The sequence below is a fragment of the Pezoporus flaviventris genome, unplaced genomic scaffold (assembly GCF_033815535.1).
Source record: "Pezoporus flaviventris isolate CSIRO_AGI_PZ_B2104156 unplaced genomic scaffold, CSIRO_AGI_Pfla_v1 ptg000213l, whole genome shotgun sequence".
Classification (NCBI taxonomy): Eukaryota; Metazoa; Chordata; class Aves; order Psittaciformes; family Psittacidae; genus Pezoporus; species Pezoporus flaviventris.
In genome coordinates, this window is record NW_026892761.1 from 1,061,073 (window position 1) to 1,088,107 (window position 27,035).

Below are 27,035 nucleotides of genomic sequence, written 5' to 3' on the forward strand. Positions count from 1 at the left end.
GGAGCTGGGCTTCAGAGCTGGCTCATTGTCATGTTGGGAACAGGAGTAGGAGGAATTGGGAATCCACAGCACGCCTGCAGCACAGAGGAGGAGTTGTGTGTGCCCGTGGTACTAAAACAAAGCCAAGCTGTACATCTGAAACACGTCAGGAATCTCTGAAGATGGGGTGGGAGGAGGCAGCATCCTTTTAGTCTCACTGGGAAAATGTGTTCTGCTGTTCAGTTGGAAGGCAAAGACCAAAGACATGAGGGATAAAACATGTATATTTAAAGAAGCTTGAAGAGAGTGGAGGACCAGCCTTGTAGTAAAAAGACAATTGATTCAACCACTAAGAGTTTCTTCAAAGGTTTTACAGTTTGTCTTTAGACCACCCCCTTTAGCCTGAGCTTGAACCCCAGCACAACTTGGGCCAGACCATAACAGGATTTAGAAAACATCAGTAACAGGCTACAGAGGGTTTGATTTTTTGCTGTGTAAGGAAAGTGGGCAAGGGCAAGCCCTGAAGTTTCTGAACTGCTGTAAAGGTGTTTCTGGATATGATTTTAAGGCTTCAAACAGCCATTGTCCTGCTCTCTGCAGCTCTCAAGGGAGCTCACCCCTTCTGCCAAGCTGGGCCTGATCCTGGGCTCGCTTCCCCTCTGCACACACATCCAGGGCTTTAAACCCAGCACTGGCATCTTTCCTGGCTCCCTGAGCACCTTGGAGCTCAGAGGCACCTTCACCAGGGGGCCTCATCCATTCCATACATGCTCCAATTTACAGTTCCAAAACCCACCCTGTTTCCAACTCCTTACATCTGAGGTGGGATTTCTTTAAACCCCACCTACCATTGCTTGATCCGCTTTAGAACTCCGTAGCTAAGCCCACATCTGCACAAACCGAGGCTGCCCACTTCAGCTTCAAGTGTCACGTACACAGGTTAAAACTCACATGGACTTATCACCTGAAGCTGTCAGAGAGCCACCTCCCTGCATGCACGGTGCCAGGTCCCTGTGTTGGAGCCACTCACACACAGCCCATGTAGAGCAGCCACTCAGCGTCTCCAGAGTGGCTGACACCAGGTTATTTTTACAGTATCATGGCAACAGGTTCTCTGCTCTGACATGTTTCCATAGTAGTAGCAGTGGGAGGATCAGGTGCCTGCCTTCCCTAAACGCTTTGGTTTGCCATGCAGAACATGGTTAGCCCCTTCATTTTCTTACCTGGTACAGAACTGAGCTCTGCAAGTGGGGCTGGACAGTCGGGAAGCCAGCAAGGCTTGGGTCCTGGGTCAGCTATTACCAAATAGCTCATCCAAGCCCTTCACAGCTTCAGAAGGCCAGAGCCTAGTGCTGAGCTGTCAGCATCCAGAGAGAAGTGGGAACTGCTGCTGCTCGATGTGAGGAAGTGAACTTCATCCACGGTGATGTGTCCCATCCCAAGCTCAGGATCAGTGTTACACCTGCTGCTGTGCAGTCGTTCATGGTAGCAGCCTGCAGGGAAAACATTAACAGGAGTTACCCCCCACCTTACTCTTCCTTTCTGCAGAGGCGAGGGAGCTGCTTTCAGGTGCAGCTGCACTTGCGTGTTGTTAGAAACTACACCTAGAGACAGCTGTAGGCACACTGAGCCGTGTACTGCCAATTAGAGTTACAATACACGTCAGCCTCTTGGAAGTGTGACTTCATAATCCAAGTACTACCTCCCAAGAGTGAACTACACAACCAGCTTCAGGGAAGTGCCCAGTGTGAGGCCACCAGTGACTGCAGAGGGGGTTTTGCTGGTGCATGAAGGACACTGCTGTGACTTAACACTTGAAAAGCAGCACAAGGAACAAAACAGTTCCAGCTACATTTACAGGTCTCCAACAGTGCTGCTGCAGTTGGGTTGCTCACACCCACTTTTGGGGAGCATTTCCTCCTTTGGGTCTCAATCCCGTAAGAGCTCATAGCTCCCTCTTGTTCTCTTGCTGATGTGCAGGATGTGAGCAGGGCATCCTGCCAGCACGGGATGGACACACAACTAAATGTGTCTGTGGTGATGCTCTGGTTCACCAGAGTACCCAGGCCTCCCCCTCCACTGTTGTCCTGTATCAGGTCAAAGCCCTCCATGTGCTTTTCCTTACCCATTAGCCTACAACATCAAGCACAGGTACTGAAGTACCTGAGCAATGACCACTACCTGCCTGCACACAGGAGTGAACCCCCAGCAATGGGAGACAAAGCTGAACAGCTGAAAGCACCAGACATCTCCCTGCTATTAATACCCGGGGTTAGCACGTTGTGAAGTCAATCACAAGATGCTGCAAGACAAGCTGCTTGGAACAGAGTGCTCCAGAAGCAGCAAGTGTGGGAGGCACAATGCAGGAGGGGCTCTGAAAGAGAGCTCTTGTGCAAAGCCCGTCTCTGACACAGCTCCGCTCCCTTTGCAGCCCCACGCTGCTCCATTTCCCCACTCTGCAATGGCTGCTTGCTTGCTTTGCTCTGCTTCTGGAAATCCATCATTTAATCACTATAGAGTATTATGAGCAGTTGCCAAGGCAGAGTTGGAACCGGACCATCCATTCCAAACATCTTAATAACCCCCCTCAGAAGGTAATAAACGTCTCTGCCTGCCTCCTCTCCCTGTCCACAGTATGCAGAGTGTCTTTGAGATGTCCCCGAGTTCAGAGTCTTCCTGGCTGCTGGTAGTGAGGGAAGGGGAAGCATTTACCTCCAGAAATAAGCTGAGAAGATACAGCAGTAAATTAGGGAGAAACAGCCAATAGTTCATGTAAGAGAAACGCCTGTGCACAGAACTGTCACCCTGCTAGCAGGCAGGAGTAAGTGTGAAGCAATAGGAAATCCAACCCTAAATCTCTTTCCCATGCACTGAGCCAAAGAACATTCTGAGCTTATTGCAAAGTTTCTATTCCTGTTCTTGATGGTACTAGAGAAAAAAAGTCCCTCTAGCTTCCAGACAGACAAGTGAAACCCCAAGTCTAGCTGAAGCAGTAAATGCTGACTATTCACAGAAGGAGCACTAGCCCTTTTTTTAGCAGTAGAATGTGGATGTCTCCTGGGAACAGCTTCCCAGCACAACACAGCGTTCAAATGCTCTCCTGCAGGAGCCCAGCAGCACTACCCAGCACCGTGCCCACCTCCAGGACCTGCATTCTGCCTCCTGAGCCACGGAAGTTACTCCAGCTCTTTATGCGCAGGCTGCCTGAGGGGCAGTCTGGTCTGGGGCTATGAACGGAGCAGATTGTGCACATTAGAGCTATAGGCCCACAGCTGAGCTGCGTTTGCTCATTTGAAATCAAGCTGTCCCCAGGGGCACCGCATTAAATCCGGGGCTGAAGCTGCCAGGACACGGGGCTGTAACAGGTACCCGCTGCCACATCCTCTTAGAGGGGGGAGTTGAAAAGAGACAAATCAGGGAAGGCATTTCACAGGAGAGCACTGTCAGCATCAATCACATCCAAGGGAAGTTTCCCCACCTGCGGAACTGCTTTGCGCTCCCACAATTAAGGCTGAAAGAATAATGCTGATTTGCTTGTCATTTCTGGAATACCATTTGCTGTTTGCTGCTCTCGGCTCCTGCAATGACAAGGCAGCTGGGAGCTCGGGATCCTGCTGTTGCAGCGCTTGGGCTGTGTGTGCAGTGGGTGACTCTGAGAGCTCCAGCTGAACTTTTTAATGAGATGTGTTTTCCCTCTCAGCCCCGAGGCACCCAAATGCTGTTTGCGTTACAAAAAGCCATTCCCAACAGATGACCACACGTTTAGCCCTGCTGATCATTTCCCACTCACCACCGTCCAGTCCCACAGCCCAGCAAGAAGCCTTAGTAAAAGGGCAGAGAGCAGAAGGTAGAAGCCACCAACCCCCAGTGCAGTTAAACCCTTCAGGCCTGACTACTGAATAGCTACAGGAGAAAAAGGGTCCCCAGGTCCCCATCAGACTTTCCGCCAGCAGCAATCAACATCTCTTCTCTCAGGGTACTGCAAAGACCCTCCTTTCCCCACAGACAAGGGATTTATGGAAGTGAGCAGCCCATAAAACGGGAAGCTCAACACCATCCTCCATTAGCATTGACCCCATCTCAGGCTCATGAGGAATCTGACATCCCATTTAGTTGTTTTTCTTCCTCCTCTCTTTCCCTCAGCTGCCACCTCCTGAGGCTCAACAGTGACAGTAGTGTGCAGCAGAGCCAGCCCTGCTGTACTGCTGAGCACTTGGAAGTGAAGGGCTAAGCCGAGATGCATTTTAGGAGAGCACTAACCAGAAAGTTGTTAGGTTTAAAGTAAAAAAGATCAACCTTAGAGATGCACAGGGCTGCAAAGCAAACATTAAGGCTCTCCCCTAAAGCTGCTATCAATGAAATCACATTTATAGCCATCAGGAGACAAGGCAGCAGTTAAGCGGCTGCCAGGAGGAGTTCAGCTCATTCATGGTCACAGCAGAGCCCCAGCAGGCAGTGTGTACCCCACTCCCCAGGAGTGCAACTGGGTGCAGGCTTCTGCCTTGCCACATTTCACCCCTGGCAGTGTTTAAGGCCAGGTTGGACACAGGGGCTTGGAGCAAGCTGCTCCAGTGGAAGGGGTCCCTGCCTGTGGCAGGGGTTGGGAATGGAGGAGATTTAAGGTCCCTTCCAACCCAAACCACTCTGGGAGTCTGTGATTTGAGAGATGTAATCTGAATGAAGTAAAGATAAGGATCAAAGAGACACTGAACAAGCAAATACCTAATTCTCACTCTAAATAGTCCTGCCCCAGTGCCAGTTATCTTCCCTGTCTAATCACAGGCTTCAGCCACCTGAGCTTAAACCAAGCACCACATGATGGTCTCACTAAAAACCGCAGGGAATAGTAAGAATCAGAGGCCATCAAGGGTGGGGTGTGCAGAAAATGAATGAGTGACTGCTCGGAGCTAGTACAATACCTCATGGCTGGCATGAAACTCTTCATGTCACTGTGCCTCCAAACCTCAGCACCCCTTCACCCAAGGCAGCCTCCTGTACCCCACTCCCAATGGCTTTTAATCACCCAGAGCAAGCATGAACTCTGCTGAACTCTCCCAGGCAGAAGTGATGGATTTTCCTGTCTCCTAAGCCATCAGTTGGAGGTGGGATTCCTTTGGGGAAGACGTGTGAATCAAATGAAAGCTATCAAACTCAGGACAGCAGCAAGGGGGACATGTAGGAAATCAAATCACTCTCTTCCATGAATCACTCTGTTCTCACAGTCTGCGAGGCTGAGGAAGAAGAAAGGCTGCCAAAATTCAACCACTAGCAATAAAAGGAGTGATATTTCAGCTTTGGTCCTAACTGATCTGTCAAACTGACATTTCCAGCACTCTTGTGACACCAGTTTTCCAATGGAAAGAGAACAAAAGGTGACAGTGACAGCAGAGCCAAATGCTGAAGGTGTGTGCAGGAGCTGGGAGTGACAAGGTCCTTTTCTTACCCCTCTTCATGGCATGCACAGACAGGTGGGATACAGCCATCATCTCTGCTCTTCAGAGTAAAGCCTGTGTGAGCAAAGTGACTGAATCACCAGGCCTTCAGTGGGATGTACTGGGAGAAGAGGAAAGGAGCAGCTGAGTGTGAAGGCAAGGGAATCCATTTCTGGCACAGTAGCAGTGGTTTGCACTTACAGACATCACTAGAACATAGACTCTCAAGTCAGGATTCCAACCTACAAAGCAGAGAAATGTCTAATATACCCCAGCTGCTGATACTGCTGCCTAGTGTTAACTGTACCCAAGATCAGAGGTTTATATATGAATATGTACGGAGTGTAAGAAGTCAGATCCCAGATAAAGTGATGCCCGTTTGGGGAAACCCACCTTGAGCACACTTTGGTGTTGCCCTGGGGAATTGCACAAGACGGGCACAGAGCAGGAGGAAATGAGCCAAAGAACAAAATACCCGTTGGCTATTCCCCAGAGAGAACAGAGTCCTTCTCACCTTCAGTCAATGATATCCTTCAGGTTTAAGGACAGGAAAACTCCCCCCTGTGACCTGCCAACCTGCAGATGGAAGAGCAGAGTTACAAGCTTTCACATCAGCATTTCCCCAGGGCTTCCCAGAATTTCCATGCACAGCCCAATGCATCATCTTGTGCTTGTACACAAGAACATTTATTCAACGTTATGGGGGCAGGGGGATCCCCGGTGCAAGAAGCTCAGATTTGGCAGTGTTGGGAGGGTTCCTGGAGGAAAGAGCAGAGCAGGCAGCCCGTGGGGAAGCACCAAATAAACTCTGTCACATGCTTGCGGCGATATAAGCAACACAACATATGTTGTTGGAGTTTTGTGAAGTCACATTTTAAATCTGTGTGTTGCAGAACTTAATTAACCAGGAAAGTCACGAAAGGTGCCAGAAAAGTACAGTGAGCGAGCAGAAAACCCCTGCAGACAGCTTCGGGTACCCCAGGTACAACAGGCTCCCTCCCCTCAAAGTCCTGCAGCCCCAGGATGCGGCTCTGCATGCCCTGAGCTGCTCCTCGTCCACGTGTGGGAGCAGCACCCAGACACATCCCAACAGCACAGGCCCCCAGGAGCAGTAACACGGAGCTTATTTTGACTCCGAGTTTTGAGGTCAGCCACAAAGGAGCTCCTTTAAGTTGGGAGCATTTCAGTCACCCCAGGCTTCTCACATACCCTTGTTTACTGTGTTCTGGTTATTTACCACGTTAATTGAGGTTGTGGGCAGAAAATCAGCTTAATGTAAGGTTTTCCATTGCCAATTAACACGTTCCTATTTGCAGAGTTAGATAATCACTGCCTGCCGTCCTCCTGGCTGTAATTCACATCTTACTTTGCATAATTACCTCCCATTCACTGCTCACAAGCGTGCCCTTACCCACAAGCCTGACTCTGAGGTGAAGCCTCTTCACCCCACCTGTGAAGTGACCCCTCTCCCGCAGGTCTCACAGATGGGCTACGTTCAATTCTGCACCACTGCATGATACCCACCGTGTTAAATGGCTTCAGCCATCTGGGAGAAGCAAGGAGCTTCTCAGCATCAGGAATTGTAATTTCTAAAGGAATCACACTATTGCCTCGGTCCCCAGGATGCTGCCTGATGTGGAAGCTGCTGCAGTCAGCACGGCTCCAGGTCTGAGGGGATGAATGTCATTTGGAGCATGAGGCTACCCTTCAGGTCTCTGCCTGCAGAGCAGAGAGAAGCTAAAGCCAACTAAAGCCACCCCAAAGTGCACTTTTGGCTGCTCATGAAGTCTCCCAGCACCTCTTCATGTCAGGATGAAGTCCACTTACCCCAGCTGGCATCTCATGAGTGGGGGTTCCCTGAAGCCAAGCAGATGTCACAGCTCCAGCGTTAGGGGCTGCCCCGGAATGCTGCTTAACAAGAAGCCAAGGAGGCAGCGGCCCTGCAAAACCCACCCACCTTCTGCACACCTGCAGCCAAGCCTAAGGAACTCAGAGCATGGGCTCGCCCATAGCCCCACAGTGAGAGCCCCTGAGCACTGCTCCTCCACACCTTCACCACTGAGTTCACGTGGGCTCCACAATAAACCGAGCTGTGTTTCAAGTGAGGGCACAAACCGCTGCACAAGACGTGCTTTGGTGGTACGTGTTGATGAGGAAACACCTCGCTCTGCCCAGCTCTTCCTGTGGATTTCCCGCATGCTTTCCTCTCCCTCCACAGAATGAAGGCCTCATTCATCTGGGTCTCTTTCCTTGGGAGAGCACACACTTACCGGCTTCGTCATGCAAGTGATGCCAGGGCTCTTGCAAAATCCTGCCAGAACCAGGGCTCTCGGAAGGCATTTTGAAAGCCTGCAGAACAAAGGCACATCTTGTTGCCTCAGGCTTTCCTGCTTCTAACTGCTTCCGAAAGCTCTTCGCAGCCTTCCCTCAGCAGCTCCTCTGACTCAGCTGGGTGGAAAGAGAAATACAGGGTTCAGCACAAGAGCCGCTCCCACAGGCTGACTCACTTGAGCTGCCCTTGAGGAGCTGCTGGGCATCCAGTGCACCACGGACTCTTGAGGAGAAATCCCTAACTATGGACACCAGGGAGAACTGCTTGCTCTGTGCGCGGCAAAAGGCTCCGTGTTGTTTCCTTATCTCTACATGGCCATGGGGAGTGAGAACAGGCCAGGTCTTACAACCCATGCTGCTCCATAGGCTTCCATGCAGCCAGCACCCTCCTCTCCAGGGCAGGCAGCACTGATTGCTGCCCAAGCTGACTCTGGAGCAGGTTTAGCCCGCAGCAGAACCACCACAGCTTGCAGCCCAGCACCACAAACCACCCTCAGCTCCATTCGTGCCAAGGCTCAGAGCAGGAACACAGCCCTGCTGTGGAAACAGCGACCTGGAGGGCACAGGGCAGCAAGAGCTTTCCCTGCTGCCCACAGACACAAAGGAGACTGCCCAGAGCGGAGCCGCTCCAGAGGCCCTGCATCCAGTGCAGCATCCCCAGCAGGCTCCAGTACCGCATCCCCAGCAGGGTCCAATACCGCATCCCCAGCAGGGTCCAGTACCGCATCCCCAGCAGGGTCCAGTACCGCATCCCCAGCAGGGTCCAGTACCGCATCCCCAGCAGGGTCCAGTACCGCATCCCCAGCAGGGTCCAGTACCGCATCCCCAGCAGGGTCCAGTACCGCATCCCCAGCAGGGTCCAGTACCGCATCCCCAGCAGGGTCCAGTACCGCATCCCCAGCAGGGTCCAGTACCGCATCCCCAGCAGGGTCCAGTACCGCATCCCCAGCGGGCTCCAGTGCTGCATCCCCAGCGGGCTCCAGTACCACATCCCCCGCGGGGTCCAGTACCCCATCCCCGGGGGCTCCAGGGCCGCATCCCCAGGGGGCTCCGGTACCGCATCCCCGGGGGCTCCAGGGCCGCATCCCCAGGGGGCTCCGGTACCGCATCCCCAGCGGGCTCCAGTACCGCATCCCCAACGGGCTCCGGTGCCGCATCCCCAGGGGGCTCCAACGCGAACCCCATGTGCTGGGCAGGCAGGACACAGCGCACGGCCTGGAGCGGGAGGCTCTGCTGGTGCTGCGCTCGCCCCCACCTGCACTGAGGTTGAACCGGGGACGTGAGCCCCGTGACTCCGGCTCTGACCCCCGGTGCCGCCGCCCTCGGGCCCGGCTCTAGGGCTCGCTTTAAGGCTGCGCCTGCGCCGTCCAGGCCGCAACCATCACCATGGCAACCTGTGCAGCAGGGGGCGCTCGTGGGACCGGAAACCCGGTGGGGTCCCCCCCGCCCCGGGGCTCGTCCCGGGTCCGCTCGGCTCCCCCCCGGCCCCCGGTGCCGCCCCGTGGGCTCCAACCCCCCCCGCACCACCCGGGTCCCACGTCCCGCTCATCCCGCCCCGGGGGCCTCCCCTCCTGTGCCCCCGCGGGCACCCGCAGAGCGCAGGGGGGCACGGACGGGGCTGCAGGCAGCGGGGACCCTGCCCGGGCAAGGACGGGGGTCCCAAGCCCCCCGCTCTGCTCTGCTGCGGTCCCGGTGCCAGGCAGGGGCTGGGATCCGCATTCCCTCAGTCCCAGAGACCCCTGCAGGAACCCCCCCTCCCGCGGCGGGACCCCGCTGCCTGCCCTGAGGTGTGCAGGGCCGGGGGCTCGCACACGGTGGGCATGGCACAGGGTGGGCATGGAGGGCAGGGTGGGTATTGCCAGGGCAGGGTGGGCACTGCGAGGACAGGGTGGGCATTGCGAGGGCAGGGTGGGCACTGCGAGGGCAGGGTGGGCATTGCCAGGGCAGGGTGGGCATGGCGCAGGAGCGGTGGCCGCGCTGCTTCCCCGGGCGGTCACACAGACCTTCCTTGATGGAGCGGGACAAAGGTTTTGTTCTTCTCCCAACACTGCAGCCTTGTGCGGCCGCGGCGGGCAGCGGCGGCAGGCAGCAGGCAGCGCGGGCCCCGTGCTCCCACGCCACGGCGCAGAGGGGGAGCTTCTCCTCCTTTGTCTGCTCCCGGCCAGAGCCGCACCGGAGCATCCAGGGAAGGGCCTTGGCAGGAGCCGCCCAGGACAGCGGCCAAGGTCCGCTCTGCCCCGGCACAGCCGCCACCGGCTCGGCCTCGCCGCGGGAGCCGAGCTCTTCATGACGGAAACCCGACCGGAGAGCATCCGGAGCGGGGCCGGCAGCCGCGCCTGGGGCCGGGGAGGACGGCAGCATTGGGGACAAGGACACCCGCGCCCCGTTCCCCCCTCGGCGCCCGCTGCCGGCCATGGGAAACGGCATGAGCCAGGTAACGGGGAGCGCTGGGGCGGCCATGCCGGGGCGGCTTGTCCCGGTGGCGGCGGCGGGACACGCTCTGCGGTGCCAAGCGGCGTTTCAGCTCCCGGCACCGCTTCCCAGGCGGGCTGTTTGCTGCCGGCAGAGCAAAACCGGAGGAGAAGGCGGCGGGGACGCCGCCAGCAGCGGGGGCTCGGTCCCACAGACCCCGGGGCTTGTGGAGGGCAGGGCTGACAGCGAGCCCCTCCGAGGGAGGGGGGAATCCTTTAAAGCCAAGGCACCGGCTCCCGAGCACCCACCGGGAGCCCTGTGTGACCCCAAACCCTGCAGTCTCGCACTCCCTGCTCAGCGGGGCCGGGCTGTGCGTGGGGCTCAGCACCACGGGACGGAGGGGACGGTCACCCTGTTAGGGTGGTTTGAGATTTTCCCTGTCAAAGCTGAACGGAGAATTCTCCCTGCAAAAATCTCCAGGTTCTAAGCTTTAAAGACCCCTCCTACACACCCCCCCCCCCCCAGCCATTCAGTATCTGGGGAAGTGCCCAGTGCTGCAGACTGTTCTGCCCCATTATCCTCCAGTAAGGAGCGGGTCAGAAGGGTGCTGGGGACAGGAACGTGTCCTTATGCATGGCTCAGTGTCCTGCCCTTGGGAGCTGCCCTTGCCGGCTGGCGCTCTCCCACCCACTCCTCTCAGTGCTGCAGCTGATAGAAAACTGAGCCAGAATACTATGAATCATAAAGAAAACCTTTTTTAAGCTGTTCAGGCAAGAGAAACGTTTTCAGACGTGGGCAGTGGGATAAGTGGGAGCCCAGCTGTGCTGGTGGGAACGAGCTCTGCTTGTCCAGGTCCTGGGCACCAAACATCACCGGAGGGAGAAGCCGCAGGGGAACCAGCTGGAACACGGGGTGAAGAGCCCGGGAGCCTCACTGCCCAGGCTGGGAGATAGGGAAGTATAAAATAGCTCAGGGGAAGAAGGTGTCCTCGTGCATCTGCAGTGCTATTAACAGAGGCATCGTCACGTAATTATCTTTTCATCACGAGGAGTGGAATTTCCCAAGGAAAATAAGATGAAGACACGATGTCCAGAGCGAGCTATTCCTGGGCTGTTAGGAACAGGCTCCCTGCAGCACAGAGCGAGGGGAGTAGAGCCTGGGGCTGGCCCGGGGAACTGCTGCATCCCCCGCTGGCTCCCCTATGCCTGTTGCTCCCTGTCCCTCGGTCAGCAGGGCTTCCACAAGTCACGGGTAGAGTGCGGGGCTGTACGAGGTGTACGCTGCTTGCTGAGCTCAGATAAAGTTTTGATAACAAGGAAGAGCTGGCTTGCAGCACCCATGAGGGTGCCAGGGCTGCATCCAGCCCCGTGTGTTGGATCCCAGGGAGCCTCTGGAGCACACAGGATCAGGGGCACTGGCGCTGCTCCTGCCCTGTGCGTGGTCATGGTCCATTAATGGCAGAACTTTGGCCTTTCAGCCAAGGCCACTGCTAACCACGGGGGTCCTGGCGCGGTGGGTACGGGTACCATGGCACAAGGTCACTGCTCACCCTGCCCTTCCTTCCCCTTGTGTCCCACAGATCCTGCCCGGCCTCTACCTGGGGAACTTCATCGGTAAGCAGAGCCCTGCGGCCACACAGACGTCCTCCATCGGGGAGCTGGGCTTGAGCTGGTGCCTCCCTGCCTGCGAACGCTGCCCAACGCCCTGCCAGCACCCACAGGTGCTCTGCCCTGTGCTGGCAGCAGTGGAGGCACGGGGGGAAAGAGCAGGCAGAAACCCTCCACCTCCGCTTTGGTTGGGGGTTTCCCAGCTGTAGGTGCAGGAGGGGGCTGCCCACCCTCAGGGGGGGAATTTCTCCCGGAGGCAGTCACCCCTTCTCACACCAACCACTATTTTAAGGAGTTTTCATTCTCCAGGGGCGATTCATGACCACATCCTGGCATCTGCCACGCCGAACCGGCATTTATTAGTGCTCCTGCCTCCCTAATGGCTCTTTTGGCAGCTGGATTCCTGCTGGAAGTGTGAGAAAGTTGAAAACCGCTGGTGGGAATTGCCAAGACGATGTCACTGGAGCCAGAGCAACAGCCCCAGTCAGGGCACCCTGTGCTCCCCATGGAGCACGCTGGGATGAGCTGGGGGAGCTGCGGCTTGCTGGGAGCAGAGGGGCCCAGGTTCATCGTGGGGGATCATGCATGGGGGCTCTCGGCCTGATGCCACCCGAGCATTGCTCTGCCAAGCAATGCAGGGCGAGGACAGAGATTTCAGGCCTCCTACATGAAGCTCTGACTGCTCAGAGACGTTTTCTCCAGCCAAAAGCTGTTCCAGCCGCTGTAAGCCTGGATGCCAGTGTCACCAATCGCTGGCACTGCCTGCCCGAGGCGGTGGGAAGGTGATGGGCACCGTGCAAGGCCCCACAGTGGTCCCCAGCTCCATCCCCACATGCAGCCCGCCCGGCGCACCCGCAGAACGTCCCTCTTGAGGCTCTCTCCTATTAAAATTCACATCACGCCGTTGGCACATCACGGGCTGGGTTCCCGAGCCAAGGTCTTAACACCACGTGAACATTTACAAACCCAAAGCGATGAGATGGGAAACACTGCTCCTCCTCCCAGGCTGGTCATGGCATGAAAGGGAGACGGCTCCAAAGCCGCCCAGCCAGCAAGAGGAGCATGCTCCCCTCCCAGTGCAACCACCGCTGCGCCGGCCAGTGACCGGGACCACAGACTGGGATGTGGAGCGTTAGCAAGAAGCAGGTCATTGCCTTAGACAGCTGAGGAGGCCCGGCTTCGATGCATGCAGCGGCAGAGAGGGCACGGAGTGCTGCAGGTCACTGCTCAGCTGTGCTCTGCACACCCCAGGTGCTCAGGCAGCGGGAGCTGAACTCGTGGTTGATCCAAATCCCTGCAGCTCCGCTCCCAGTTGACAAAGCAATCCCCGCGGGTGCAGCGAGTCCCATTGCCACGGGCGTGTGTGCACGGGGGGGTGCAGGCAGCCCATCTCCTCCCCATGCTGGGACAGGCACAGGCAGGAGCTGCTGGCTGGCAGAGGAGGGTTTTCCATTCGGGTGTGAATCCTTCCCACAGCAGAGCAGCAGGGTCCAGTGCCCTCCAGGCAGGAGGATGCGGTTTGGTACCACAGGGTTTGGGCTCCGGATTTCCAGGGTGCATCTGAGTGTTCACCCATGTCTCACTGCTGCACATGGTGGGTGTGGTGCTGGAGCAAGGCTTTGAGTGCTCTCCGTCTGCAGAAGCACGGTGGATGTGCTTGTGGGAAGAGAAGGGTAAGGAACAAGCACGTGCTAATATCTAGTTTTATCCTTTAGATGCCAAAGACCTGGAGCAGCTAACCCGGAACAAGATCACACACATCGTTTCCATTCATGAATCTCCCCAGCCCTTGCTGCAGGTAGGGTCCTGCACCCGAAGCCACCCTGTGGATCCCCCCAGCTCCTTCCATGCTGCAGCACCTTCCTTTCCCCCAGGCATCCCACAGCACGTGCACCTCTCCCCGGTCAGCGGTGCCAGAGGAGCTGGGCAGCCGGCCCGCATGGGAAACAGGCCCCTGTGTGATTTAACCCGGCCTTGAATGCTAATGGGAAACAATTTCCAGCCTCCAGCTTCATCTTGTTTCCCACCCTCTCCCATGAGCTGCCTGTCCCGCACTGCCCTCCCCTGCCAAGAGATGCTGTGTTGGGGGAACAAAGCTCCAAAGGCTGGCTGCAAGCATCCCTGTCACCCCAGCCACAGCACCCACGTTCCTCCTCTCCCTTTTGTGTCTTCCAGGACATCACCTACCTCCGCATCCCCCTGCCTGACACCCCTGAGGCCAACATGTGAGTACCCTGGGGGTGCCAGGGCTGGCCTGGGGAGAACTGGGAGCCGCAGGGCATTCGGGGCTGAGGCGCTGCCTCCAGCTCCCCAAGCGCAGGCTGATGTCCCGGTGCTGGGGACCAGCTCAGGACCATGACAGCATCCCAGCTCAGTGACTGCTGGGGAGCAGGTCCTGGCCCAAGCGGGAGGTGCCTGGAGCGGGTGGAGGCTGTGGAGCCAGCCAAGGGTGCTGGTGGGGCTGGAGGTGTGAGCAGCCAAGCTCCTGCTGCCCCAGCCCCAGTCACACAAGTCCCAGGGCAGCCCCACACATCCCCAGCACCACGTCCCCATCCCCAGTATGGCCTGAGCTGCCCCCTCCACCTTCCCTTAGGGAACAACAGCACTGAGCTGCCCAGGTCTTGGCAGCTACCGGCAGTGCCTGTAAAGCAGCAGGCAGTTTGTTAGTGCTTCATCCCCAGACACGCAGGGCTGCTGGGCCTCCAGCCTAAAAAGCCCCTTCCACCCCTGAAGTCCTTATTCCACCTGCTTTGTTTCTCCTGCCAGCAAGAGGCACTTCAAGGAATGCATCACTTTCATCCACCAGTGTCGCCTGCACGGAGGGAACTGCCTCGTCCATTGGTAACGTTTCCATTTCCCATGCCTGATGTTGTGGCCCCCCCAGCACAGCAGAGCAAAGCCAGCCCATGCCAGAGGGCCCCGTGCCCGTGGATCCACCCTGGGCTGTGCCTTGTGACTCAGAGCCAGGGGCATGGGGCAGCCCTGGAGACGGGGCAGCTCCTGCTGCCGCTGGGCAAGCAGCAGAGCAGGGTTTGGGGCAGGCAGCCAGGCTGCAGCCGCTGCTCTCAATGCCCCGGGACCAGCGGGTATTTATAGGCACTGATGGAGGGGACCTTGGAAGGGCTCAGCTCTCCCAAGCTCCCGGAGAAGAGGAACTGAAATAGCTGGGGACGAGGGAAGGGGCAGGCGTGGGGTCAGCATGCGCTGCCGACAGCGGCCCTTTCCCTCGCCAGCCTCGCTGGCATCTCCCGCAGCACCACCGTGGTCGTCGCCTACGTGATGGCCGTGACGGAGCTGAGCTGCCAGGAGGTGCTGGAGGCCATCAGGACCATCCGGCCTGTGGCCAACCCCAACCCCGGCTTCAGGCAGCAGCTGGCTGAGTTCGGCGGCGGCGCAGCCCGCAAGGTGGGACCGGCCTCTGCCCCCCTGCGCTGCTCCTCAGCAGGGTCCCGGAGCAAGGATGGGTCCCCACGGGACCGGGCTGCTTCCCTGCTCCCCCTGTGGACAGGCTGGGACCTGCCCTTGGAAACAGGCACCTTAGTTTGCTTCTTCCTCCTTCCCCAGGTCCGCAGGCACCTGAAGCAGAGGTACGGGGCATCCCCTTTCAACGATGAGGAAGAAATAAGAGCTTTGCTGCCAGCAGGCAGAGGGGGACCCTCCAGGACAGAGGGAGCACTGCAAGGACGGGTCCCAAGGGGCAGAGACATCAGGAGCACAACTCCCTTCCTGCTGCGGGTGAAGAGGACGTTCTCCTGCATCCCGGCTTGTCTGAAGTGACCCCAGCCACGGGAGAGGAGCGAGAATCACCCAATAGCCTGGGGGAGACGAAGGAGCCGCTGCACAGGGGGCTGTGCAGGGACCCACACCAAGCCCAGCTCCTTCTTCTCTTCTGGGGTGCAAGCGTGCCGTCCCCTGCCCTGGCTCGCAGGCAGGGGTTCACATGCACTGCTGGGCTCCGCAGCGCTCGGTGGGCTCAGCCTCTTCACATCCAGCATTCCGGGGACGCCTGGTGAGAGGCACCGGTCTCTGTCCCCACAGGGCCACCAAGGGGGTCAGCACCCAGGTGATGCCAGCAGCAGCTTTAGCACCTGGGTACCCGCTGCACGGCCCTCGGGGCACACAGGGTGTGGGTTTCCCCACCAGCAGCACAAGCTCCCAGAGCCGAGGTGGATGTGGAGCAGGGGCAAGCGGGTGCATTAGCAGGTAACAGCACCATAGCAAGGGGCCAGCTCCAGCCCGGCCAAGCACAAGCCCTGAGCGAGCACTGCAGCTTTTGGAGCCCATTGCACCCCATTCCCACCCATCCCAGGGCACAATCTGTACAAAAGGTGGGAACTAAGCATTTAACCTGGCCAGACCTCACTAAAGCAGAGCCTTAAGCCATTTTGCTTAAAGACTTTCTACGTCCCCCCGGTAATAAACACCTTTTCTCCACGATCCGCCTGGGGCACAGTTGTACTCCCCTGCGATAGCTGGGTCAGAAGGGAGATGCTGAGGAGGAAGGTCCCAGCATGGGGAAGGTCTGGAGCTGCTGAAGCAGGCAACAGTGGGCTGGACAGGGTGGGCTGGGGACCACTCTGCTGCCTTGCAGGCAGATTATGGGGGGGGGGGGGGGGTGTCAGAAACCCAAGTGCCACAGCAGGGCTCTGTATGGGGACAGGTTCTGCTCCAGGAGGGCCCTCACACGGAGCCCGTTTCACTGCAGCCCCTTCACTCACCGGGTCCAGGAGCCTGCTGAGAGCCCGGCACCAGCTGAGCATCCCAAGCATCAGCTCCCTCCCGGACCTGCCCTATTTAAACCTTTCCCTGAGGCCCAGCCCCAGGTGGGGAAGATGCTGATGATGCCCAGCTGGGTCATCAGCCCCTCTGCTGGGAGCCAGAGCATGGTTCTGGGGTCCCTGTCACCCCTCTCCCGCAGGGGAATGTGACCCCGAGGGGAGACAGGGACAAGGACAAATGCCAGCTGTGTGTGATGGGGTGCCAGGGTGAAAGAGCTTCCTGGAAAGCAGGGACTGCCCGCTCCCCAGAGACACCAGCATGGGGCAGAGCGTGCCCATCAGTCACTAATGATCACTGCTTCAGCCCTGCATGGTGGCTGAAGGTGAGCCCCCAGCCAGGCATCCCGAGGGTCCCTTGGTGCCCATGGTGCTGGTGCTGGGGCAGTGCAGGGCCCCCCATGCTGTGGGAGCTGCAGGGGATGCACCGAGTGCAGGGCAGGAGGGGCTGTGGTGGTTATGGTGTTACTCCCACGGGCTGTGCCACACCGAGCTCCACCTTTTGGCACCCTAAAGCTCCCTTTTGTTTCGGGGAGGGTAATTGAGTTGCTGCTGGGAGCCCCGAGGTTCCTGTGTGAGCAGCTCCTTGCCAGAGCCTCAGTCCGTGGTTCCTCCCTCTGCCTGCAGGGCTGGTGCTGCTTTGGGGTGACCCACGAAGGCCAGGAGCCCAATTCCCACCTTGCTGGACAGGCACTGAGCCCATGGAGTTACCTGCACCCTCCACCGCGGGGTCCCACTCTCCTCCAAGCTCCTTCATCCCCAGGCCAGGGCTCTCCAGCACCATTTACCCCCCCCAACACCCCAGGACCACGCACCAGGGATGGATGTGTGCCCTATACATGGCTGCACCCTCCTGTCAGCCCCATGCCAGGGCACGCTGTGGCACAGGGTTTCCCTGTGACCCCACTCAGAGCAACGGCACCTCCAGCCCAGCTCTGCAGCCCAGCAAAACGTGTTTAGTTTGGCAGATGTGGTTTGCACTGCCCAGGCGAGGGCAGGGTGAGCCCTGAGTTAATGTTTGACTCCTTCAGAAGCTCATTTTGGCATGAAAAGTTTAAGGGTTAAGCAGCTTCACCTTCCCTTGCGCAAAGCACAAATGGAGCCCCGAGGACCCCGGAGCATCCTCACGGATCCCGGGGTAATCAGATCCACAGGTCCTGTGGGTCGCACGAGATGAAATCCCTGCTGATAGAGGCTTATCCCGTCAGGCTGGCGCCGGCTGCCATTGCCCCCTGGCCTTGCACGTAACCCGTGCAAGGCGCTGGGTGAGGCTGTGCTGCCCCCCTGCCATCGCCCTGCTTCCCAAGGAGAGATGCGGATCCTCCATCAGTGAAGGGGCCACGGGCGGGCTCAGTAAGGACAATGAACAGCTCTGTGTGCTCCATGTGCCATCGGTGCCATGTGGCCACGTCCCCTTGTCCTTTGGGAAAGCCCGGGGCTGGGTGCTGTGATGCTGCTTATTCATTTCAAAGCTCCACAGCCCTGAGTGTGTCACCACTCATCCTCCTCCCTGCGAGAGGCGACTTTCTCTGACTCAGAGCTGGAAAGGAAACCCAACGGGCTGCAAAAGGAGACCTGGTGGCTGCAGGAGGGGCAGAGCCGGGTTTTCCCGTGCAGCCACACGTGGCTCTGCAGCAGCGATCGCAGAATCGTTGAACGGTTTGGGCTGGAAAGGACCTTGAGATCACCCAGTTCCAACCCCTGCCATGGGCAGGGACACCTCACTCAGGGTGAAATACCTCTTCCTCCTAAAAGGATGGCTGGGAGGACAGACCCTGCTGGTAGCTGTGGCTTAGGGAAGGATGCTCAGGAGCCAGCCGGGAGCGACGGGGCTGCTCGGGACCCTCGCGGCGCCCAGTCCGGTCCCAGTGCTGACACCCCGCTCCCCGCAGTGCGGTGTGGGTGCGGGAACCGCTCCCTGAGGCATGGGAAGGTGCCCAGAAGCAGCACTGTGACCACGGGCACCGGTTCTGCCCGGAACCCGGGGCCAGGGCGGGATGAGTCAGGCTCCATCCCCGGCCCCCCTCAGCCTTTGGCACTGCCCCTCTCGGCTCTTCCCACCCCGTTCCCGTTCAGCTCAGCAGCCAGAGCCCCGCGAAGCACGTGCAGAGCAGAGCAGAGATCCGGGAGATGGGGCAATGTCCCTGCTCACAGCAGCCTGGAAACCCTGCGCCTGGTCCCACAGCCCCACACACCCACGGGCTACGCTGGTCCCATGGGGGGACACGGCCCCGGGGCAGGGAGATGTCCTGGTCCCGGGAGCAGGAGGATGGGGGGAGCGGCTCCCCTGTCCCCTGCGGGGGGTGTGCGCGGGTCCTTAAAGTCCGAGAGGAGGCGCCCGGGAGGGGCGCAGAGGAGTCCCTTGTGCTCCCTGGTGCCGTCCCCTCTCCCGTGCACTGCCCTGTTCCCTACCCCATGAGTGGCCCTGTCCCCCCTCCCGTGGCAGCCCCGTGTGTCCCGTCCCCCCCCCGCGGGGCTGGCAGCGCAGCCGGAGCCGGCAGAGTCGGGCGTGAAAGGGAAAGTGAAACCCGGCTCCGCGCTTTCGTTTTCTCAGCCCCAGCACGTTCCCGGGGCGCGGGGCAGCGATGGCGGCGCCGGGGGGGCCCATGCGGCTCAAGGAGTGGCTGATAGCGCAGATCGACAGCGGCCGGTACCCGGGGCTGCGCTGGGAGAACCGGCACCGCACGCTCTTCCGCATCCCCTGGAAGCACGCGGCCAAGCAGGACTACCGGCAGCAGCAGGACGCGGCGCTCTTCAAGGTACCCCCGGAGAGCAGTGACACCCCCCACACCCCCCCCGCTCCGGGAGCACCCCCGGGATCCGCCACCCACCTCCGGGTGCACCCCCACGGTTCCCCATTGCCCTGCTCCTTCTGCTGCCCTGGGAACCCCCTGTTTGGCTCTATGAGCACCCCTGGGATCCCCCACCCGACTCCATGTGCAACCCTAGGGCTCCCCATAGCCAAGCTCCATGTGCTTCCCTAGGACCCCCCAACACCCAGCAGCCTCCCAGGACACACAGCCCCAGTTGTACCCCCCCAACCCCATCCCCAGCGGAACTCTTGTCGAGAAGAGCTGGGGGCCCGGATGCTGGCAGCCCCCATGGCACAGGGCACCCTCTGCTCCCCCAGGCTTGGGCCATCTACAAGGGGAAGCACCACGAGGGCACGGACAAGGCCGACCCATCCACATGGAAGACGCGTCTCCGCTGCGCCCTCAACAAGAGCACCGACTTCCAGGAGGTGCCCGAGAGGAGCCAGTTGGATATCTCCGAGCCCTACAAGGTGTACCAGATCGTGTCCGACGGCACCTGGGCTGCAGGTATGTCCCTGCCATCCCTCCTCCTGCGCAGGACTTGGGGCTGATGCCTGCACTCTGCCTGTACAAGCCCCGTGTCCCACAGACGTCACCCTTCCTGGAGAAGAGAAGGTGCCAGGAAGACCTTACAATGGTCTTCCAGTGCCTAAGGGGCTACAAGAAATCTGGAGAGAGACTTTTTGTAAGGGCCTGTAGGGACAGGCCAAGGGGAACGGCTTTAACCTGCCAGAGGGGAGACTGAGATGAGCTCTGAGGCAGAAGCTCTTCCCTGTGAGGGTGCTGAGGTGCTGGCACAGGGTGCCCAGAGAAGCTGTGGCTGCCCCATCCCTGGCAGTGTTCAAGGCCAGGTTGGACACAGGGCCTTGGAGCAAGCTGCTCCAGTGGAAGGGGTCCCTGCCCGTGGCAGGGGTTGGAGCTGGGTGAGCTTTAAGGTCCCTTCCACCACAAACCAGTTTGGGATTCAGTGATTCCTCCCCATTTTTTCCTCTCTGGGTGTCCCAGGCAGGCAGGTATCTTCCCAGGGGCTGTTCCTGCTGTTTGCTAGGAGCTCATCAGGTTTCCTTGCTCTCCACAGAGAAGGATGGTGACACACAGTCCCCAGCCAAGAACCAGCAGGTGAGCCAGGCCCCCGGAGCTGCCTGTGGACTGGAAAAGGTGAAAGCCCCAGATTCCCTCATGGCCCCCACTCATCCCTCCCCACCGCTGCTCTCCCCAGGACAGCACCGTGGGGAGCCCACAGGAGGATGCCCAGAAGGGCTCAGTGATGTGCCACGTGTCTCCATTGCCCCTTCTCTCTACCCACCAGACAGAGCAAGGTGAGGAGGGACCCTGGTCCCTGGCAGCGGGATGGGGCTGGGGACAGGGGGCACCCGCTGCCCGGCAGGAGGGACCTAGCTCCCCACAGCTCTGCACCCTGTCCTGTGTGCAGGCAGTGCCCATGGGGATGGACACCACGGCTGGGGCTCTGTGCCCCAATTATCAGGGGCTTTAGGGGCCCAATAATGAGCAGCAGGAGCATGAAGGACCCTGCTGCCCATCTGGCCCAGGGGCTGGAGCCCTCGGGGTCCCCTGGGGACAGCTGCCCATGTCCTTTTGCCACCTCATCCCTGCCCTGGCCCAGGGTGCCACTTGAGGGGAGTCTTCTACCGCTGGAACCCAACCCACGGCCACGTCCTCCCCAGGCCGCCGCCCTCCCTCCCCGTGGAGGACATCAACCACTCAGGTAGGAGCCGCGCTGGCCGGGCTGTGCCCCCCGGCCCGCGCTGCCGCAGGCTGAGCCTCCCCTCGCCCCAGACTCCTGGCTCCACGTCCGCCTCTACTACTGCGACTTGCTGGTGAAGGAGGTGACGACGCGCACGGCCGAGGGCTGCCGCATCACCTCCCGCCCCGCGCCGGCCGGCAGCGAGCGGCTCTACGGCCCCTCCTGCATGGAGCAGATCGAGTTTCCCCCGCCGCGGGCGCTCGGGGCCAGCGGAAGGGTGGCCGGGATGACCGACGTGCTGGAGCGGCTCCTGCCGCACCTGGAGCGCGGGGTGCTGCTGTGGGTAGCACCCGAGGGCGTCTTCATGAAGCGGCAGTGCCAGGGCAGGGTGTACTGGAACGGGCCCCTTGCCCCGCATAGGGATGGGCCCAACAAACTGGAGAGGGAGAAGACCTACAAGCTGCTGGACACGCAGCAGTTCCTGCAGCGTAAGTGCCCAACTTGCCCTCCCAAGGAGACCTTGGTCCTGTGGGATCCCCGTGTCCCCTGACGGTGCCGGTGTCTTGCAGAGCTGCGGGGGTACCTGAGCCATGGGCAGCCCATGCCTCAGTACCAGATCCACTTGTGCTTTGGGGAGGAGTTCCCCACCAGCGCTGGGCAACACTTCCAGAAGCTCATCATGGCCCATGTGAGTACACACTGGAGCTCACAGCATCCCTGAGCCGGGCACAGGGACCGTTGTGGTACCCAGACCTGCATCCGTCCTCCATCACTTCTGTGCCCCCGCAGGTAGAGCCGGTGTTTGCCCGGGAGCTCCTCCATCATGCTCAGCGCATGGGGCCGATGCTGCTGCGTGACTGCCCCCAGCCCTGTGCCCCCAGCCCCTCCAGCCACATCACCCACGTCCTCAGGCAGCTCTGCCAGCCCTGAGCCCGGGCAGAGGGAGGGGAGAACCCAGGCGTGACAAAGCCTCCAAGCAGGATGCTCATCCTCCCCGTGGCCCTGCTCCGGTGTGTGTGGGGCTCAGCACTGTGAGGCTGGATGCAGTCCAGCACTGACAGAGGCGGTTGATGTCTGCAGCCCCCCTCAGCATCACTGTATTTATTCCCGGGGAGCCATCCAGGTGGGATTTGCTGTGGTGTTTGGTGAGCTGGGGCACAGCCAGCTCTGCCCTCACTCCTTCAGCACCAGGACTCACCGTTTGCAAACCTTAGAAATAAAGGTTGTGTTTTGGTACCTCTGGCTCCAGTGGGGGGGCGGATGCCGGTCTAAGTGGGGCAGAGGCAGCTGGGGGAGCTGGACTTGTTCTGCCGCGGGTCCAGCCCCTTGGTAGGGGTGCAGGCAGCAGCGGGGTGCTCATCAGCTGCTCTGCTGAGCCTGTCTCAGAGGTCCTCAGTGCCCGTGCCTCAGTTTCCCCTGGTGAATGGAGTGAGAGGGCTCCTAGGAGGTGGGGGCTGTGCTGTAACCTGGAGCACAGTGTGGGGACCTGGCATAGAGCAGAGGTCCAGCACACTGCACACCATCTGGCACAGCCCCAGGCTGGGAGAAAACAGGCTCTGGGGTGGGCAGGGGGCAGCAGCCCCATCCCCATCAGCAGCCCCATCCCCATCAGCCCTGTCCAGGTCCCAGCTGCGCAATGTGGGCAGCTCAGGATGAGACCCAGGTCTTGGGAACTTCCCATGGGAAAAGAGGCTGGGGGACCCGAGGACCATACCAGGGGCTCAGCCAAGGCCAATACTGCCCATCTCTGCCCCGGGAGGCCGCGTCGTGCCAGCCCCGGGGCCGCCGGCTGCTGGCCGCAGGCCTTGGCAGTGCATCCGTCCGTCCGCCCGTCCGCCCGCCCGCAGGGACCAGCGCTGGCCGCCGGAGCCCTGCTCCGCCCTGGGAGAGGAGGGGCCGCCAGCGGGTTTTAACGGCCGCGCCGGGGCCGGGCGGCAGAGCGGGAGCACCGCGGCTGCCGGGAGGATGCAGCCGGACCTCCCCGTCGGCGACACGGTGCTGCGCAGCCCAGCGGCCCCCGAGCCGTCCGGAGGCCCCTTCCCCAGCGCCGAGGCCACCAAACCACCCTATAGCTACATCGCCCTCATCACCATGGCCATTCAGAGTGTGCCCGAGAAGCGCATCACCCTCAGTGGTATCTACCGCTACATCATGGGCCGCTTCACCTTCTACCGGGAGAACAAGCAGGGCTGGCAGAACAGCATCCGCCACAACCTCTCCCTCAACGAGTGCTTCGTCAAGGTGCCCCGCGACGACAAGAAGCCGGGCAAGGGCAACTACTGGACGCTCGACCCCGACTGCTACAACATGTTCGAGAACGGCAGCTTCTTGCGGCGTCGACGGCGCTTCACCAGGAAAAGAGGCCTCCGGGATGCACCGGGCACCGATGGGGACGAGGGGCGCGGGAAGCCCCCGAAGCAGCGGGCACGGGGGCCGCCCGCAGCCCCGCTGCCCGAGGAGGGGAAGGCAGAGGGGGGCTACCCCTCACCGGTGGCCACGGGGCGCCTGCCAAGCCCCACCACGCTGCCCGAGGGGGCCGGAGTGCCGGGGTGCGCCGAGCCCTGTGTGCGGGGGCAGCCCCCCAAGGCCAGGCAGCCCTGCCTGTACCTGCCGGATGCGCCGCAGCCCAAGGGGCCGTTCCTCGCCCCCCCGGAGAGCCGCCTGCCCAAGGACACTGCCCTCGGGGGGCTCCCGGCCGCGCTGCAGCTGCCCCGGCCAGGTCAGTACGAGCGCCCGGCGCCGCACGCTGCGCTGCTGCCCGCCCTGCTGCCCGTCCAGCACAGGGACCCCCAGCAGGACTCGCCGGCCCCCCCAGGCACCCCCCCGGGGCAGCTGGAGGGTGAGGAACCGGCCCCCCCGGGGCTGGGGCCAGGCCAACCCTTCGGGCAGGTGCCCCCCGCTTTCCCCAGCCCCCTCCTGGGCACGGGCAAGCCCCCCCCGTCCTGCTTCTTGGAGGGGGAGGGCTACGCGCAGCCCCCCCTGCCCGTTTTCGGCTCCTTCGGCCGCTCGGGCCCCGAGGCGCTGGGCAGCAGCTACCAGTGCCGGGTGCAGGCGCTGAGCTTCTGCGTGAAGGAGCGGCCCTGCGGCACCGCGCTGGAGCATCTCCTGGCCGCGGCACCCCCGGCCCCCGCTGCCCCCCGACAGGCGCCCTTCGGGGCCGTGGGGCCACGGGCGGGTGAGCAGAAGGAGCCGTGGGGGCCGGGGGGGGCGATCCCGCTGCAGGGGGGCAATGGGTACCCCCTGGGGTTGCCCCCCTGCCTCTACCGCACACCCGGCATGTTCTTCTTCGAGTGAGGGACCGGCCCCCCGCACCGAATAAAGCGCATTCCCCAACGCTGCCTCTGTGGTCTCAGTGCCCCGCTCGGGGTGGGCAGGGGCGAGCTGGGGGCCCTCTGCCCCATCCTGGGCGCTGGCTGGGGCACACGTGTCCCCCAGGCCACCGGCACAGCCTTCATCTCTGCCGGTCCCTCCATTGGGGATTTCTGGGTGGATGCGGTGAGGCAGCATGGGGATAGGGCATGGCCTGGGTCAAGGGACCCGCATCCAGGTCCTGTGTCCCTGGCAGATGCTGGGGACAAGGTCCTGCTCCAACGTGGAGCCAGGAGCATGAGAAGCCCTGTCCTGGGGTAGCAGGAGGGAACCACATCCATGAGGGGCAAGAGGATGTGCTGCAGCAGGAACGAGCCCCCACGGAGCCCTGCTGCTGCCTCACTGTGCCTGGGACCACTCAGAGTGCCTGGATTCTCCCATATGCCACACATGGCACAACCAGCACCAGCCTCAGGACACGGCTCCAGAAAGATGCCGGTGAAGTGGTGGCACTCTGCATGGGGCTTTGCTCTGTCGGGACAGGGCTCCCGCCCCACTTTGCCCCTGCTCAGGGCTGTGCCGGTGTCCGCTTGGGGTCCCAGCAGGTCTCTGCAGATGCCCCGAGGCCAGGGCACCCCTAGAGCCCGGCTGTGCCAGGGGCTGCGGTGGGAACGGGCAGGGAAAGCAGATTCCTCCCATCTGAATCACACCGGGCGGCTGCTGGTGAGGAGGCACTGGCTGAGTCACCGCTGCCGGCACCGGGCTGGGCACCGGGGAGGGCTGGGGGGCACCGGGTGGGCAGGCTGTCACCCAGCCACCAACATCTTTCCACTGGAGCAGCATCTCCTGCAGGGCTGGAATAGGGGCAGAGCGATGCTGCCAAGTGGGGTGCTGAGCCCATGCCCCCATCCTGCCCACCCCACACTGGGAGAGAGGACCCCAGGGCACGGCAGCCTCAGGCAGGCACGATGCCGGGGCTGAAGAGCGCACCCCATGCTGATGTGGGAAGCTGGTCTGGGGCTCCTCAAGCCCAACGGCACCTCAGTTTGGCCAATGCAGGGGGTCCCTGCGGGGGCTGCGCTGACACCGAGGGACAGCCCTTGCGTCACTCAGGGACAGGGAGCACTGTGGCCGCGTCAGCCCCGTTATCAGCCCCCAGACGGCGGGGCCATGGCTGCGTCCCAGCCCCGGGCAGGGCAGGGGGGGGCCGCGCCGCTCAGCCCCGGCCTCTCTCTTCTCCCGTTTTAGTTTTTCCCTTCCCCAATGGAAAACAATATTTGAGCGCCTACATCATGCTGGCGGCTCCGGCGCGGCGAGCGCGGCTGACCTCAGCCCCCTCCTGCGCGCTCCCCCGGGGGCGCCGGAGGAAGCGAGGCCGCGGCTGTGCCCAGGGGCCGTCTGGTTCCCACGCAGCGTGGCCAGGCCCCGCGCCCGCCCCGGCTCCCCACGGCGCCTGGGAACACGGGGATGGGGTCCCTGCCCTGGGAGCAGCGCGGCACCGCATGGAGCATCCCATTGCCCCGCGAGCTGCAGCCCCCGGGGACGGGCAGTCCTAGCGCTCCCCCACCTCGACACCCAGCCCGGTTCATGGCTCCGGCTCTCCCTGCTCCTCCCTTGCTCGCAGTGGGTGGCCTGGCCCCCGGCCCGCTCGCCCGTTCCCAGCATGGGCCGTGCCGTGGATGGGGACTGGGCTGCACCTGGTCACAGGCTGAACCTGCTGCCGGTGGTGCCGGTGCTGGAGGTCTGCCCGCTTCCCTTCCCTCCCTGCAGGAGCCGGTGGTTGTGCAGGCAGGGTGGGTGCCATGGGGATGGGTGCAGGGGTGGGAAAAGGCTGAGTGCGAGCGCTCAAGGCTGCAGGATGGATGCTGTGGGCCCTCATGCAAACACCCCAGACTGAGCCAGGTGTATGTGGGGGTGATCAAGACCCCATACAAAGGATGGCACTGGTTGCTATAGCCTTTGCTGGACCAGGATCAGCCCTATCACTGTGCCCACTGACCCCTGCGGAATGGGTCCCTTCCCCCGGGTTCTGGGGGCTCCCAATCCCCGTTCTGCCCCTCATTTGGGTGCATGGGATAGGGCTACGGCTGCTTCCACAGGTAGCCCACAACCCCCCTCTCCTGGCTCTGATAAAGGCACAGTGGGTGCCCCTGTGGGGTCTCGGGGCAGGAGAGGCTGGAGAAGTGGCTGGGGTGGTAGGGGTGGGGGTCCCTTACCCTGTGTTTGGGGCACTGGGATGTGCTGGTGCCTCTGCATCCCTGTGCCACGTCCAGGAACAGATCCCCTCAAGCAGCTCAGGATGCCCGGAGCAGCCGTGGGTGAGGGCCTGGCCGGGAGCGCCATGGGCCGCCCCACGGCAGGGCCCTGCAGCCCCCGGGGCCAGACAGGAAGGAGACGTCATCGCCGCGGAGCGTAACTCAAACCAGATGGGGCCGCGCTGGCTTCCAGGCCCGCGGGGTGGTCACCGACAGGAACCGGCCAAAGGCTGCCGGCAGGAAGCGCCTGGGAGGGACGCCCGCAGCGGGAGGCAGCGTCCGGGGGCCCCGGCGGCCTTAACTGCTTCGGGGCTGGCTGCACCCCCGGGGGCAGGGGCACCTGCCCCACACCAGCCATTACCTGGGCATCCCACCCCACACGGGCAGATGCTGAAGCTGTGAGGACACCTTCGACCA

General features: G+C 61.1%; 2 protein-coding genes across 2 annotated transcripts; both read left to right on the forward strand.

Annotated features, from left to right (window-relative positions):
• Positions 1-9,726: 9,726 nt before the first annotated feature.
• On the forward strand, positions 9,727-22,290 carry DUSP15 (dual specificity phosphatase 15). Its single transcript, XM_061442040.1, is given in 16 exon segments — positions 9,727-10,176; positions 11,734-11,767; positions 13,477-13,559; positions 13,937-13,986; positions 14,528-14,602; positions 14,995-15,166; positions 15,326-15,535; positions 18,613-19,068; positions 19,071-19,295; positions 19,667-19,856; positions 20,428-20,468; positions 20,569-20,668; positions 20,974-21,075; positions 21,147-21,542; positions 21,624-21,742; positions 21,844-22,290. Coding segments are annotated over 16 exon segments (2,415 nt in total). The 5' UTR covers positions 9,727-10,155; the 3' UTR covers positions 21,985-22,290.
• Positions 22,291-22,651: 361 nt separating this feature from the next.
• FOXS1 (forkhead box S1) lies at positions 22,652-24,387 on the forward strand. Its single transcript, XM_061441313.1, has one exon. The coding sequence runs from the start codon at positions 23,020-23,022 to the stop codon at positions 24,346-24,348; it is 1,329 nt and encodes a 442-aa protein (XP_061297297.1). The 5' UTR covers positions 22,652-23,019; the 3' UTR covers positions 24,349-24,387.
• Positions 24,388-27,035: the final 2,648 nt, after the last annotated feature.